General features: G+C 41.0%; 1 protein-coding gene across 4 annotated transcripts in view; it reads right to left on the minus strand.

Moving 5' to 3' along the window:
- MAPRE2 (microtubule associated protein RP/EB family member 2) overlaps window positions 1–17,096 on the minus strand; it is a 149,525-nt gene that overhangs the window by 62,415 nt on the left and 70,014 nt on the right. For all 4 annotated transcript variants that reach the window (XM_087869878.1, XM_087869877.1, XM_045777887.2 and 1 more), the window contains one exon: window positions 524–651. In XM_087869878.1, the coding sequence (XP_087726004.1) occupies window positions 524–644 (121 nt within the window). In that variant the 5' untranslated portion in view covers window positions 645–651. The remainder of the gene's footprint in view (window positions 1–523; window positions 652–17,096) is intronic.

Consider the following 17,096-nt stretch of genomic DNA (forward strand, 5'->3'; position numbering starts at 1 on the left):
GGATGCAAAAGGCAGTCCGTAGGGACCACAGAGTATTTTGTGGGACTGAGGCACGGCGGGGGGGGGGGGGGAGACGGGGAGAGACGTAGAAATTGAGGAGCTAAGGATGCAGCAAAAATAGAAAAAACTTTATCAGGCATGAAAAAGAACGAATTTTATCCTGTAGGAAGGACAAGGTGGAGCCTGGGAGGTTTTTTTAAGAAGGGGTTGCAAGACCAGTCTGTGTTTTAGGAACAGAAGTGTCGTGGCTGAGAGGATGGCTGAGAAGAGCCTGGAAGACCAGTAAGAAGGCATTATAGAGACCGTTCATAATATGTGTTGAGACTGTTCTGTGCTCTTAGACGCCCATGATCACATCCCTCCACATGTTCTTTAGTTATATTTGAGTTTTCCCCCCTTTAATTACATACCAATACTGATAAATATTTTTTCCTACCCAAGATGCATCATCTGTGGTTCATAAAATAACATTCCACATGATAGGCAGTAAACATTTAGGTAAATACATACTTAAATCTCTTACCTGAACAAAGCTGTTCCACTTTTGTGTAGTTTAAAGATACTATGTCATTAACCCATGCGATGATGTCATGTCTGCTCATAGTCTCCTGGGTTATCGAGGTAGAATACACATTGACCGCCATTCCCCAACTAGAAGAAAACAAATAAGGAAAAAATTAACTCCGAAGCACAAACAATACCTATCCAAGGTCAGGATCCCTGGCAGAACTCTAAGGGATGGAAAAGGTCTGCTTTGGCTGAGCCTTCCCTCTTCTTGCTCTCCGACATATTTGCTGAGATAGGATGCAATTTCGCGTTATTATTCATACCATATCACTTCACGTCTCCCTCTGCTGGACTCCAAGGTTTTTAGATTCTGAAACACCTATTTTCTCATGTACTTTGGTCTCACTTTCATCTTTAAATCTATGTGTAGTATTAAAAAGTTATCAGGTCTGTAACAGTGTGCACTGGAGTCACCTTTCATCCTTCTACGTACTTCATTACACTCCATTACTTGCCAACGGCGCCCCCTCCCACACCCCTGGAGATGTAAATGGAGTTCTGTTGTATCCAGTTGCTCAGGCTAAAAACACGTTGCCCATTCTTGCCTCTGTTTCCCTCACCACCACATCCGATCCATCAGCAAAGTCTACTGGCTGTGCCTTCAAAGTATTTTCCAACTTTGGTCAACGCTCATCTGATGCTTTGCAGTAGTCATTTCCTGGGTCTCCCAACATGCACCCTTGCTCCCCACCAAATATTCTCAACACAGCAGCCAGAGTGATCCTACTGACAAAAATCAGATGTTCTCTCTCCTTAGTTTAAAACCCTCCCATGGCTGCTCATCTCACATTAGAATCCAGAGTTCTTACCAAGCTTTAGCCGGCCTGATATATTCTTGCACCTTTCCTTACTACCCTCTCCCTCACTCCACTCCATCAGCACAGCCTCCTGCTTGTTTCTTGAACTCCTCAAGCTCACTTCCTCTTCAAGGCCTTTGTACTGCTATGGCTTCAGCTAGGACCACTCCCCAGTTTTGAGGTGCACGCCCTCATCTCCTTCATTAAGGAGGCCTCATCTTTATCTCCTATTCTTTTCTCTTCATAGACGTAAGACAGAAGTTCCACGGGGGCAGGGATCTTGTCCATTTTATTCTTTGTATATCCCCGGTGTCTAGTTCAGGTCCAGACACAGAGTAGGCTTTCAATACAAATGCTGAAAGCAGAAATGTGCTCCCCTACACAAAGCTTTGGACAAAGCTTTTATAAAAATATATAAAAACATGTGAAAAATTCAAAAGACATGTACTGCCTAATTACATGAGTCTTCCCTTTAATTTACTCCTCTGTTTCATGACACCTATTTCCCCAACTTTTCATGGGAGTGATATGTACAGAAGTTTTGTTTAAAATATTTTGTTATCTATAGCTCTGTGTAATTGGTTTCCTTTTTTTAAACCAATAAACTATTTTTTAGAGCTGTTCACAGCAAAATTGAATGGAAGCAGAGTTTTCCCATATACCCCCCTCCCCCCACACACAACCTCTGCCACTATCCACATCCCATACCAGCTGGTACGTTTGTCACAATCAATGAACCTACACTGATGCACTATTGTCACCCAAAGTCCGTAGTTCACAGTAGGGTTTGCTCTTGGTGTCATACATGCTACGAGTTGTCACAAATACACGATGGCATGTATCCACCATCGTAGTGTCCTACCCAGTAGTTTCATTGCTCTAAAAATCCTCTCTGCTCTGCTGATTCATACCTTCCTCCCACCAATCCCTGGCAGCCACGGATCTTCTTACTGTTCCACAGTTCTGCCTTTCCCAGAATGCCATACAGCTGGAATCATACAGTACGTAGCCCTTTCAGACCGGCTTCTTTCACTGAGCAATGTGCAGTTAAGGTTCCTCCATGTCGTTGCACGGCTTGATAGCTCATTTCTTTTTAGCGCTCACTATTCCTCTGTCTGAATGTACCACTGAGCTAATGAAGGACATCCTGGTTGCATCCAGGTTTTGGCAATTATGAATAAAACTGCTACAAATATCCATGTGCAGGTTTGTGTGTGGACGTAAGTTTTTGATTCATTTGGGTAAATACCAAAGAGCACTACTGATGGACTGTATGATAAGGGTATGTTTAATTTTATAAGAAGTTACTAAACCATCCTAAGTGTGTATCCAAAGTGGCTGTACCCATTTTGCATTCCCACCAGCAATGAATGAGCGTTTCTGTTGTTCCACATCCTCACCAGCATTTGGTTTTGACAGTGTTTGGATTTTGGCCATTCTAATATGTATACACTGGTAAAAAATTTTTTAACTTTTTTTTTTTTTAAAGATTTTATTTATTTATTCAACAGAGATAGAGACAGCCAGCGAGAGAGGGAACACAAGCAGGGGGAGTGGGAGAGGAAGAAGCAGGCTCACAGCGGAGGAGCCTGATGTGGGGCTCGATCCCATAACGCCGGGATCACGCCCTGAGCCGTAGGCAGACGCTTAACCGCTGTGCCACCCAGGCGCCCCAAAAAAATTTTTTAACTTTTAAACCTGGTTGAAACTTTGCAATTTTACTAATTCTGTGCAACATATAATTCTTAAATCTTTAAAAAATTATATATTTATAAATACATAAGAAAGAGAGAATGTGCATGGAGTGGGTAGAGGCAGAGGGAGAGAGAGAGTTCAAGCAGACTCCCTACTGAGCACGGAGCCAGACGTGGAGCTCAATCTCACGAAGCTGAGATCAAGACTCAGATATTCAACCAACTGAGCCACTCAAAGGTCCCTACTTACATAATTTTATGTAAGATATATCAACTTTTATTTTGAAATCTTTTTTTTTTTTAAAGATTTCATTTATTTGACAGAGAGAGCGAGCGAGAGAGCGTGCACAAGCAGGGGGAGCAGCAGGCAGAGGAAGAGGGAGAAGCAGGCTCCCTGCGGAGCAGAGAGCTCACCGTGGGGCTGATCCCAGGACTCTGAGATCAAGACCTGAGCCGAAGGCAGACGCTTAACCAACTGAGCCACCCAGGCACCACCCCCCTCAATTTTATATATATATACATATATATATACATATATATACACATATATACATACATATATACATATATATACATATATACATACATATATACATATATATACATATATACATACATATATACATACATATATACATACATATATATGTATATATATATAACTTATTTTGAAAGTTTTTTGATACATCAAAAAACCATCTGTGTTTACTTCTTGGCTTCAACAGTTATCCATATTGGTCAATCCTGTTCCATTTACACTAGTCAATACTGCGCCCCAAATCCTACCCTCCATTCCCCAAGCCAGTTTGTTTTGAGGTAAGTGCCAAGCATCCTATCGTTTTGCTGTATTTCAGTATGTGTCTCTCTGAAAGATAAGGACATTTACAAAAACTCAAATAGCATGATCACATCTGAAAATAGAAGTAATTTCTTAATATCAAATATACATTATAACATCTTATAATTTTTTTCAGTTTGGACAAATAAGGTTCAGACATGGTGAATCTTTGATATGTACTTTAAATTTCTTTTTTCTGTAGATTAATCTTACCTTTCTAATACCCCCCCCTTTTTAATTGTTGAAGGAACTGGGTTGTTTCTTATATAGTTTCTACAATCTGGATTTTGCTCACTGCATCCCATTGGTGCGGTTTGACATATTCCTCTATCCCCTGGGTTCCTATAAATGGGTCATTTGATCTACAGGTCAGATAGGATTCAAGTTCTAATTGGGGGTTCGGAGGCAGGACTACTGTGCAGTGTGTGAACTTCCATCAGGAGACACATAACGTCTGACTCCACTTGGGCTACTGTTAGCTATTAACGATATTTCTTTAGATCCACCAATTCTTCAGAGACTTCAGAGTCATATTCTATTATTCAATTTTGATTTATCACCTACACTAGTTCTACAAAGAGAAATTTCCCCTCTGAGGTGCTGGTCACATAACAAAGACAGGATAGATGCCTGATTTGCTTTATTTGCCATTTTTCAAAATAATGAGGTAGTTCTCTACTATTATCCAAACATAACTAAAAAGGTTTTTACTTTTTGAAGTAGAATTATGAACTCATAGCAAGTATGTAGGTTTCAATCCACCATAGTTTATATCTTCATTGGTGTGAGCTTGCAAGAACTTATTCAAGCTGGTTTTTGAGTTCTTCTGACAAGGTCCCAGTAGTGTTTGATCATTTCCTTGCTTTCTGGTATGACAAAATGTTCCAGGCCCAACTTGGACATTTCCTGCCTTAGACGTAAAAACCGTTATTTCTCCAAGGGTTATTTCTTTAGTCATGAATGGTATTGAGAAAGAAATACTTTTAAGCATGGCTATCTAAGGACAGAAAAATCTCATTTTATACAAAAATCTATGTGTTTGTAAAAGGGCTGTGTTTGGAGCGCTTATTATGTCTGTAGCAATAAAAATCTGCTTTCCACCTACTGTGCTAAATTAAGACTTTTTAAAAAAGATTTTATTTATCTGAGAGAGAGACAGAGAGCACAAGGAGGGGAGGGGCAGAGGGGGAGGGAGAAGCAGACTTCCCGCTCAGCAGGGAGCCCAATGCAACCGTCAATCCCAGGACCCTGGGAACATGACCTGAGCTGAAGTCAGATACTTAACTGACTGAGCCACCCAGGTGCCCTGGAGATTTTTTTTAATGAATAGAAAATAAATATCCATCTGTCCCCAAAAGCACCCTCATCTCTAAATTCTCTTCCCCAAAGACCTAAGAAAAAAACTCATAGTATTGGCATCTCAGATAATGGGACCATAGTTACTGCTTTTTTACAACACAATTAAAGGTTTTTGAGTATCTGGTTAATAACATGCACTGTTTTCTTTAGTCTATCATTTATTAAACAAAACCATTTGCTTTTAATACTTAATCAACTTTGCATGACTTTGTAAATGATACAAAACCTTAGTAAAGATAATTCAAAATTTAGAACATTCTAAACTGCTTGAAGTCATTTTCGTTTGCTGGCCTAACTTTTGGCAGTTGATGTACTCTTCTGACGGTTTCTTCCTCGGGCAATACTGGCAAGCTTTGCTCTACCACGCACTCTACCATTGCAGGATGAGGCTGCAAGGCCCAGAGTTGTGCTTAGATGACATCCAACCAAATTGGGATGAAATTTTTTATCCAGATGATTTAAAAACAGCTAACCACAAAGCAGGAGAGATCCAATCACGTCTGTGATTTAGAAAGATAATCCCTATACAAGTGAGTAGAGATGTTCTGTGGTTTCCTAACAGAAAGAAGTGTGCAACCAAGGAACAGGTGGGAGAGTTACAAGTACTTTTAAGAAATCCATGAGAACAGGGAAGCAAGTCATTCCTTTGCTGGAGGTTCTGCTGGTGAATCACACTTTCCTCCAGGTCTTTATTGATAACATTCACCTAAGGTCAACAACCTTTCCATATCCAAATAGACCCTCAGCTCACAAAGGCAGGGAAAGCACTATGTGCCTTGAAGGAGCTCATTAGGAAGACCAAGGAAACAATGAAATACCACCTGATTTTTACTTTAGAAAAACTCCAGTTAATTAGTTACTAGACTCAACCACTCTAACCTCTACCACATCCCCTGTCTAACCAACACAGCTGCAGTCCCCAGAAACCCCAGCAATAAGAGCAACCTGCTTTAGGGGACCTGTGGGGAAACCAGAATGGAGGGCAGACCAAGAGGAGGGTGAGTGAATGAAGGTTAGGAATATTTTAAGTTTTCTTTTCTTTTTTTAAAAGTAAGCTCTACACCCAATATGAGTCTTGAACTCATGACCCCAAGATCATGTTCTTCTGATTGAGCCAGCCGGTACCCCTATTTTCTTATGTTCTGCAAAATAAAACACCACCACCACACTAAATAGATTTCTATACCTACTCCACACTTACAGCAAGGGAACCAGCATAGTTAATTTCTAATTATAATTCATGCTGATTAGAACATTCTTATCAATCTTCCTCTAAATTTCACCAAGATACTCGCAAGTCATTTCCCTTTGTGGTTGTCTTTTGCTTCCTTCATTAGTTTCCCATCCAAATGCACACTGCCTTCTGATTTTGGAGGGAGAGTGCTGGGCCCAGGCCCCTTCTCCGCAGAGGGCTGGTGCTCTTCCTAACCTCTAGGAAGTCAGGTGGGCGCCAAAGCACAAGAAGAATTCTATTCCTGCTCCGCCATCCATGCTTCTCTCTTCCCAAATCCTTCAGCTCCCACTTTTTCTACAGGTGCTACTTCAGTATATTCAAGCCTAAAGCATTCAGATGACTAAACAGTTCACAGAAGAAAATGGATCTTTTCCCAAATGTTAAACTCAGGGCTGGTGAAAGCATAGTTAATAATCTTAGCTTTCTGCGGACACACTCTAAAATCCTAAAAGATTTCATTACAATTTCTTCACTGTCAATCTAGATTACAATATAAAAGTACCAGCCCCCACTTATTTAGAAATGTTTGGATAACACAAGGAAAACTTTTTCTATTATTTTAAAGTGATTTCATACTCCCATTTTGATCCTTGAAAGAATCTTGTGAGGAAAGCAGAGGAGGAATTACAGCCTTTCCTGACAAATGTGGATTCCTCATACTTCTGAAAGTAGGAATAAAAATAATTCATACAAGACATCTATGAAAGAAACCAAAAAAGACAAATGGAGAGATATTCTGTAATTATGGACTGGAAGAATATCATTAAGATACTATACCATACTACCCAAAACAATCTACAGATTCAATGTAATTCCAATGGAATTTTTACAGAACTAGAATATAAAAATTTGTATGGATCCACAGGAGACCCCAAATAGCCAAAGCAATCTTGACAAAGAAGAATAATGTCAGAGGTCTCACGTCCCCTGGTTTCAAACTATACTACAAAGCTATAGTAATCAAAACAGTATGGTACTGGCATAAAAACAGACACATAAATCAATGGAACAGAATAGAGAGCCCAGAAATAAACCTACACATGTATGTATGATCAATTAAGACAAAGGAGGCAAGAATATACAATGGGGAAAAGACAGTCTCTTCTATAAATGGTGGTGGGAAAATTGACAGCTACTTGCAAAAGAATGAAACTGAAACACTACCTTACCCATATACAAAAATTACCTTAAAATGGATTACAAACTTGAATTTGAGATGTGAAACCATAAAACTCCTAGAAGAAAACACAGGTGGTAAGCTCCTCAATCGTTGGTCTGAATGTTTTTTCAGATCGGACTCCAAAGGCAAGGGCCACAAAAACAAAGATAACTAAGTATAACTATGTAAAATTAAAAAGCTTCTGCACAATAAAGCAAACCATCAACAAAATGAGAACTGGGAGAAGACACGTGCAAGTCATATCAAATTAAGGGGTTAATATCCAAAATATATCAAAAACTCGTACAACTCAATCACGAAACTAATCCAATTAGAAAATGGACAGAGGATCTGAATACACTTTTTTCTAAGACATGTAGATGACCAATAAGCACATGAAAAAGTGCTTAACATCATGAATCATCAGAGAAATGCAAATCAAAACCACAGTGAGGTATCACTTCACACCTGTTGGAATGGCCAGCATCAAAAAGACAAGAAATAACAAGTGCTGGTGAGGATGTGGAGAAAAGGGATCCTCGTGCACTGCTGGTGGGAATGTAAATTGGTGCAGCCACCACGGAAAAGAATATGGAGGTTCCTCAAAAAATTAAAAATAGAACTACCATAGGATTCAAATTCCACACCTGGATATTTATCCAAAGAATACAAAGACACTAATGTGAAAAGACATATGCACCCTACGTTCACTGCAGCATTAATTATAATAGCCAAGATATGGAGCAACCTATGTGTGCGTGAATGATGAATGGATAAAGATGTCACACACGCACACACACACACACACCAGAGCTCCTCAACCATAAAAAGGAAATCTTGTTATTTGTGACATGTGACAACATGGATGGACTATGAGAGTTTTGCACTAAGTAAAGTCAGAGAAAGACAAGTAGCACATGATTTCACTTACAAGCAGAATCTAAAAAAACAAAACCCCGACTCTTAGCTAGAACACAGTGGCAATTGCCAGAGGGGAAAAGGGAGGGTGTCTGTGAAGTGAGTGAAGGGGGATCAGGGGATACAAATTTCCAGTTATAAAATAAGTCTGGGTGACGTAATGTACAGCATGGGGAATACAGTCAATAACGCTGTATTAACTTTGCATGGTAACTAGTAACTCTGTATGGTAACTAAGTAACTAGACTTACTGTGATCAGTTCACAATGTATGTCAAATCGCCATGTTGTACACATGAAACCAGTAGAATATTGCACATCAATTAGGCTTCAATTAAGAAAAATTCAAAATACTAATTTTTTAAAGATTTTAAAGTAATCTCTATACCCAACACAGGGTCTCGAACCCACAACCCTGAGATCAAGAGTCACAACGTTCTACCAACTGAGCCAGCCAGGTGCCCCTCAAAATACTAATTCTTAAGTTTACTAATTTCTGAAGACTCAGTCAAGAAAAATGAATGGCTAACAAAGGTAAGTAATACCAAATTCTACAGAATAAAAAGACAATGCAACATGAAAGGTTTACTGTTTGGATCTTCAGCATGTCTTTTACAAGGTAATAACAGTTTATTCTTATATAACTTGCAATCCAGCTCCTGGGCCATAAACACTTCTCTGTGTGCCATCCTTGCAGAAAAGGAAGTCAAAACATTGTCCTCTAATTTGCAGCTTTCAGTCAGATTTTCAACCAGATCACTAGGTGTTTAAAACCTGTTAAGTACAGCAACACTGCAAGTAGATAAAGGACAATTTCCTAGCATGACAGGGCCATTGTATTTTGACACAGCTTTAAATTTTTTTTTTTTTAAAGATTTATTTATTTCAGAGAGAGAGAATGAGAGAGCGCCAGCAGGGGGAAGGGGCAGAGGAAGAGGGAGAGAATCCCCAAGACGACTCCCTGTTGAGCGCAGAGGCCAAGGTGGGGCTTGATCCTAGGACCCTGAGATCATGACCTGAGCTGAAAGCAGGAGTCAGATGCTTAACCGACTGAGACACCCAGGTGCCCCTTAAATTTTATTTTCAAGTGAATTTGCATTCACTGTTCCTACTTAAAAATAAACCAGTAACAACAGTATATTTATACATTGTTTTCCTGTGTGAATGTCTTTCTGAAAAGCTGGCTATATAGATATTTTGCAAATAAGAGCAAGAAAGATATACAGAAAAACAAAAATCCCTTTATACCTCCAGCAGGCAAAGTCCCAATTCTGACTTGTCCGTGCACAGTGACTTCAGAAAGAGGACAGCCTCAGGCTGGGGCCCCACGTGTTGATTTTGTCTCTGTATTCAACATGTGGTGGTGGGAAGGGGAGAGGTACAGCCAATTCATGCTCCCAGCAGTTCCTCAGCCAGATCAATGAGAAGTGCATTTCTGCTTACTGAAACAAAAGGAATTTTATGCGACAGACTTGAGTTCGCCTACTGAGCAAAGCCTGGATAAAGACTTGGCAAGCCCCAAACCATAGAAACCAAAGTATGAATTCTATCACCTTCCAAGTCACAGGCCCCTAAACCAATTACAAAATATTCCACAATTTTGTTGTCCAAGAACAAATTTGGCAAAGTTTGTGAATTATTCCAGAGCTGTATCTCTTCAATATTTAACAAATATATAAAATGTCCTAGCTAGCAGCATGTGTGGCCCTTAACTGAAATTATTTCTTACTTAATTCATTTTGTCTCCCCCCCACCTCCCCACCCTAACCCTTACAAATAAATCACAGCCACACATGGGGTATGGAGGAGGCAGCTACTTTTCCTCATTTCCTCCCTCTACACTCTGATCACTCCTTTTGAAAGAAACGGTTTCTTTCAGTAAGGCTCACGATAGGGCAGGTGTCCCAGGATCCTGGCTCTGGCCCTGTTTTGGGTGTGTGGCTATAAGGAGAGGGGTCTGAGAAATTAATTTTGGGAATGAGGCATGTGGAACTTATTTTGATTTCTTCCCCCTACAACTAACGTCTGAGTTTGCCAGGCTTCCCAAGTTTAGACACGACCATCTGCAGAAGAACAGCCCTCTCTAAGTGGTTGACTACTGTCTGCTGCTCTATACGGAGGCCCCATTTGGCTTAGATTTACCCCAAACCCATTCTGAAGCTGAACTGTTAAAATACCTTCCTGACGAAGGTTACCTTCTTTAGGCCACTCCCTATAGGAGCCTGGACGCAACTGGAAACGTAACATTCAACACAAACCATTCTGAAAATTCAACCCACCCTATGCCAATACATTCCATTCACACATTTTACACTGACATCTGACAGCTACACCCGTATTCGTGGCTCTCTGTCTTCACTCTCATTAACAGGTCCCTCTTCTCCACATGTTCCCCCATCACTGGGAGAATAGCCCTCTACCAAGTCTAAGATAAACACATGCAGTCCAACCTTCACCCAAATTCTCATAAATGAAAACAAAGAGCCGCGTGGAAAAGATGTACAAAGAATAATGTAATGATTTCTCTTCTACCTGAGAAAGTGACTAGAGTTCAGGCACATTAAGGATTTCTGAAGCCCTTATAATAATCCATAACCCAAGTGGTTTCTTCAGTAATATTTAAAGATAACAGTGCTTCATAGGAAGCTATGTCCTGACCAGGTGTTAGCGTTCCTTTCAAAATGTCTCAGAAGTTGTTTGTACCACGTCTCCGTACGTGCCAAGGTGGAAAAAGCAGCTGTAAGCGCAGGACCTTTTCTTTACCAGTCATTGCACGGACACTTGGTCCAGGTCAAGGCCTCACTTTTGGTTCCTACCTCACATGGTGTTGTTTGCCTTAAGTTTTTTAGGATTGTCAAGGTTGGCCTGTTCCTACCTACAAGATAAAGTGGGGGTAGCGGAGTGCATTATTTCAAACAGACTTGCAAACATAGCTTTTTCCCTAGAAATAATTTTTTGTCATTTTAACAGAAATGGCCACTTTGCAAATACTTCTAAGCAGTCACAATTATAAGATTTTAAAAAGAGATTTAGCCCATCATTGGTAGAACACTGAATATATATATATATTTTAAGATTTATTTCAGAGAGAGAGAGAGAGAGACAGCAAGAGAGGGAACATAAGTAGGGGGAACTGGAGAGAGAGGAGCAGACTCCCTGCTGAGCAGGGAGCCCAACCAACGCAGGGCTCTACCCCAGGACCCTGGGATCATGACCTGAGCCAAAGGCAGACGCTTAACAACTGAGCCACCCAGGCACCCTTGAATATTTCCTTCCCTTATAAGTAGCATCTTTCTAAAATAACCTGTAAATATTTTGAAGCAGCAGATCAAATACTGATCGAAAGGAAGAAACCCCCAAAGTTGTTCTCCAGGATCACCTCCGCATTCTATGTTATCCATGCCATCTGAGGGGTGCAGAAGAGATGCGGTCCCACCGCAGACAGTCACTTAAATGAGGGAGTTTTCCTTTGAAAAGCCTTGTAACAACAGGACTAGATTCTGCCTGAGTGCCTCCTTCCTGGCTCCCTCTCTCACAAAAGGCGGATGTGAAATCTCCTGTGGCCATCCCTCATAATGAACTGGGCATCAGCAGGGAGTGACGGGTAAATGTGTCCCCTGAACCAGAAACTTCCCTGCTTTTCAGCTGTGCATAATTCATTCTCTAGATTCAATACCGTGAGGGGTAGGATTTAAACATTTCACCAAAGAAAGACTATCTCCAGATAATTCTCAATTCATCACTTTCTCTTTACTTGTGACCTGAAATGGGGGAAGCAGGGACACAATATTTGTTTGGGGAGGGAGATCAGGACCCAGTGAGGCCAGAGTTAAAGAGGGTATCTCTGAAAGACAAACCTTGACAAGATGAAATCTCCCTGGAGAGACATCACAGGAACTATACCGAGTTTCATTTAAAACTGGGTATTAAGGTTTCCATTTAACTTGCGGAATAATTGATGTATGCATGGATTGCAGGGCTGGGATGAGAATTTAAGAGGTCATTTATCGTCTTCAGGTAATAATAACACACTTAAGCCGCCGTGGGCAGACGTGCATCTGTTTTATTTTTACGTGGCTCTGTGACTCTGTCACGGGATTAGAAGGACAAGGCAAGACTCACTCCTCCAGGCACGGACCCTCCCTGGAGAGCTCCACCAGCCAGCGGAAGGGCCTCCTCGGGTAACAGAGCTGAACACAGGCCTGACGACCTCAGAAAGGGACGGTGGAGAAACAGCAGGACATGGCCACGATGACAAAACAGGTCTATTTTGTTAAAATGGATATTGTGATATATTTTCTCTAGATTAGGCTATTATTCACAATGTGGAGCTGGTGAAGAAAACCAATGTAAGGAACTTTAATACTAAGCTGCCTGGAAAAACACTGGATCGAACATGAGTTTCATCAGAGGCCGGAGCTGCCTGCTCATTATTCCAGGTTTTTCTAGGCAGGCTAACCACTGGAATTATTAATGGACTCTTCAGTATCAGTCGCTGCTTAATGATAATGTTTTTAACGTGTGCACAAAGTTTCATTTAGTGTGACAATCCGAAGTCCTAACGCCAGCTAATAACTGCCATCTCTCAGAGCGAATCAACAGAATATACTTTTTCAAGGTGCTCATCTCTTTTACCATTAACTGTTACTTTAAAAACACAGATTAAATTTGGGGCACCTGGGTGGCTCAGTCGGTTAAGCGTCGGTCTTTGGCTCAGGTCATGATTCCAGGGTCCTGGGATCAAGCCCCACATTGGGCCCCCTGCTCAGCAGGGAGTCTGCTCCTCTCTCTCCCTCTGCTACCCTCCCTATGCTCTCTCTCTCTTTGTCAAATAAATAAATAAAATCTATTAAAGAAAAAAAACACACAACAGATTAAATTTGCTCTTGCCATATCACCATGTATTCCAAGTATTATTCTTTAAAAAGAGAAGATGAAAACACAGATTTGTCCAACCACCTGCAGAACTCCTTCTGAGTTAGCCTTGGAGATCTACGTCCATTTTAACAGCCTCGTCTTTATCTGGGTCAGTTCCGTCAGACACTATTCAGGAGGCGCTTCCTTAGCGGGACTGCCCACAATACTGCTAGGAGGCAAAACAAATGCAACTTTCAAAACAGCATATATAGGTTTGGGTTTTTTCAAACTCGGAATTAATGAGTCAATAGTGATGGCCCTGAAATGACTTGGAAACTTGGCTTTTATCCCAAGAATGAAGAAATTTCTGAATTCTAAAACAGTTCTTGGTGGCATTTGTGATGTTCACTGATATGAAACTCAGCTGCACATAACGGAAGAGTAAAAGGCTAAGGCCATAAACACACACACACACACACACACACACACACACAGAGGCATACATCTCTTCTTATGGTCAGAAATGCAGCTGATTATAGCTGATTATATCTGCTTAAACGTCCATCTGTTTCAAACAGTGGGTGGCTCGGTCCATGCTCTGAAAATAATTTCAATGACCCAGAGCTCATTCCCATGCCACAAGGCTTGGCTGGTCTCCTCAGGGCACCAACTTTTGCTCAGTGCCCCCCCCCCGCCCCCAACTTGGCTCCCAGTACATCCACTCGTTCTTGACCATATGCCTTCTGTTTATTTTCCCAGCCCTACTTGGCTCTGTTCCCTCTCACCCTGACCTTAGCTCTCTCCCATGATCCAAGTCATTTCCAGTCAGGTCCCAAGCCTCCCCACCCCTCAGCATGACCCCAGGTCAGCCTTTCAGGCATGGGTGTCGCATCCACCATGGTGGGCAATCATGCTCAATAATTAATCCATCACGCATAAAATTAGGTGCATAAGATAAAGCAGAAGAATATGTGATGGCTGAATGAACAGCCAACAATAGGCACAGTTGTGTGGTAGGTGAATTTCTTTGGAAGTGCCCACCCGCCCCCTCCTGATTCTGAGCTACTGTGTGCTCTTGGTACTGCTGATCCTCACCAGGTCCTTAGCATCTTTAGCTGTCTGCCTTTTCTTAACCTTCTGGTAACAGAAAAACCAACGAGGGATGACAGTGTCAAGGTTAATCCCGCAAGGCCTCAGGCAAAGAGGGCTCTCCCAGCACTGGGCACCACTGGCTGCATCTCATGCTTCAGGTCCAGCTTAAATGTTAACTCCTCAGCAAGTCTTCCCTGTCACCCTCTGAAGTGGCCTCCCCCAGTTATTCCTACATCACCCTGTTCTTCCCTTTGTGCTCTTAACACAGTTCATTATTGTCTCCTCCACTTGTTGTCTGTCCCCCAGAATGTAAGCTCTATGAAGGGAGATACTTTATTGAATATATTTTGTTAACTGCTGTCTCTCCTTTGTCTAAAGCAGTGCCTGGCACAAAGTGGGTGCACAACAAAAAGTCAATGCCCAACAAAGGAAAGTGTGGGAGAGTTTCCTGGGGAGGGGAAATTCACAAGGTGCCTGAAATCTACCACGTAAGCAACAGCCTACCTAGGTCTCTAGCTCAATACCTGATAGTTGGGAGGGAATACATTAGGGTTGAGCGGATTCAAGGCCTCTGTCTTTTAGATCTAAAAAAGAATCACGTAGAGAAATGTGCCATTTTTTAGGTCTCTAACGCGGACATGAAAAGCTCAGTGGCTATACTGCAGCTTCATGAGAGCACTGATCTAGGAAATCAGAGGGACTAACGGCCAGATTCATAAACACTTGGGACACATGCACCTCACCTCTTTGGATGTCCTTTTCTTCATGAAGCAGCTAAGACACATTTTCTCATTTTGTCTTCACAACAATGCTACGTGATAGCTACTGCTTTTGTGCCATTATGTGGGAAAAGACACACAGACTCAGGTCTAGTGACTGACTTGTGCCCAGTCACAACTGAGTGGAAGAACTGGGATTTGGAGCTACAGCTGATTCTAGGATTCTTGATTCTCTCAACAAAGCCCCTTTCTACTCTATTATGTCATTAGAGTAAGTGGGAAGGAAAAAGAACTCCAAATGGGACACAGTTGTGCTCTTCAATAAAACCAGTTTTCCTTTTTATAGTTCTACCAAGGCCTTCTTGTACATTTTCACTTCAACCAAATGAGTTTTCCTGAAGAAGAGTTTGAAATGTAGAGATTTGGGTGACTACTTAGTTTATTGCTGGGAACGATTTTTGGCTCAAAAACCTGCCAGCTGTAACATCTAAGCCATGCTAATATTTTAGGAATCACCATACTTTACATTTCTAGTTACTACTTATTTCGGACTCCAGTCTCTCAATACGCCTTTGTATTAGTTTAGTCAAAATGGACAGAGACCACATACATTACTGCTTATAATTTTTTAACCCTAATAAGACATTAAATTGGAATCTTGACTATATGTTTAGAGAAATCTATTTTAAAAATTAATCTCTTTGTATTTCTCTTAGAGGTTAGTGCCTATCCAAAGGTCTGTATTACAGTAAAAATCATTTTTATTTTTTTTTAAATATTTTATTTATTTACCTGACACTGAGAGACAGCGAGCAAGTGAGCAAAAGCAGGGGGTAGTGGCAGGCAAGGGAGAGGGAGAACAGGCTCCCCACTGAGCAGGGAGCCTGATGCGGGGCTCAATCCCAGGACTCTACTATTTATTTACTGTAATGAAGAGACCCACAGACTTTTTTTTTTTTTTTAAATCGGATGTACCCAACAAAAATCAGTTTACACACACACACACCTTGCAATACCCTTCTACTTCACCGTCTATTGCTTTGTTACGGGTCGAAAGTCAAAACATTTCTCCCATCAGTGTGTTGACACTATGATTCTCCAAAGTGAAGTACAGATATTGAGCATTTGAGTCAAGAATGGATAAAAACTGTGCCATGTCCAAACTGGGTACAGAAATAACAGGACCAGATACATGGTAAAACTCTTGGGTTTGGTAAAGAGTGGAAGCTAGGAAGTTTCTTGAATTGAAGCCTCCCTTTCTGATTCTGCAGTTCTTTGTTATGAGGACTTACAGGAGCAAATGACAAAATTTAATATACTGCTGTTGTCTAACACATATGGGGGATCGTGGTCTCTACTGAGTTTAGACTGTTTTGTTAAACTTGAGATACTCAAAGACAGAAAAACAAGTGATTAATGAGCATTCAGCACTAATTAAGGGAAAGGAAATTACTTAGGAGAAGCCCTTATGAACCATTTGGCTAAATAACTAGGGCTCCTACTATAGACAAGAAAGTCTAAAGAATAAGAAGGGTGGATGAAGTTAGCTCTAGAGTGGATGTGTGTGTTAGGACTTACCCAGTATTTGTGCCAAAACGAACAAATGAAATTTGGTAAAGTGCCTCCCCATCCTGTCCCCATGCCTAGTTTCTAGGTTTAGTTTCTAGGATTAATTTGATTTAGAGACTTTAAAACATTTCAGAAATTAGATGTGAATTCAACAATTGAGTGTGACTTTTTTTTTCTTGCCTCCCCAGACTTAAATCAGACACCAAGTATTACACTGGTTTACTCAATGTTTTAAAGCCCTACTTTACATTATCTCGTTTTTACCTACTATTACAGTTTAATAAGCATATTAAA

The sequence above is a fragment of the Ursus americanus genome, chromosome 19 (genome assembly GCF_024610735.1).
Source record: "Ursus americanus isolate L20-20 chromosome 19, mUrsAme1.1.p, whole genome shotgun sequence".
Lineage (NCBI taxonomy): Eukaryota > Metazoa > Chordata > Mammalia > Carnivora > Ursidae > Ursus > Ursus americanus.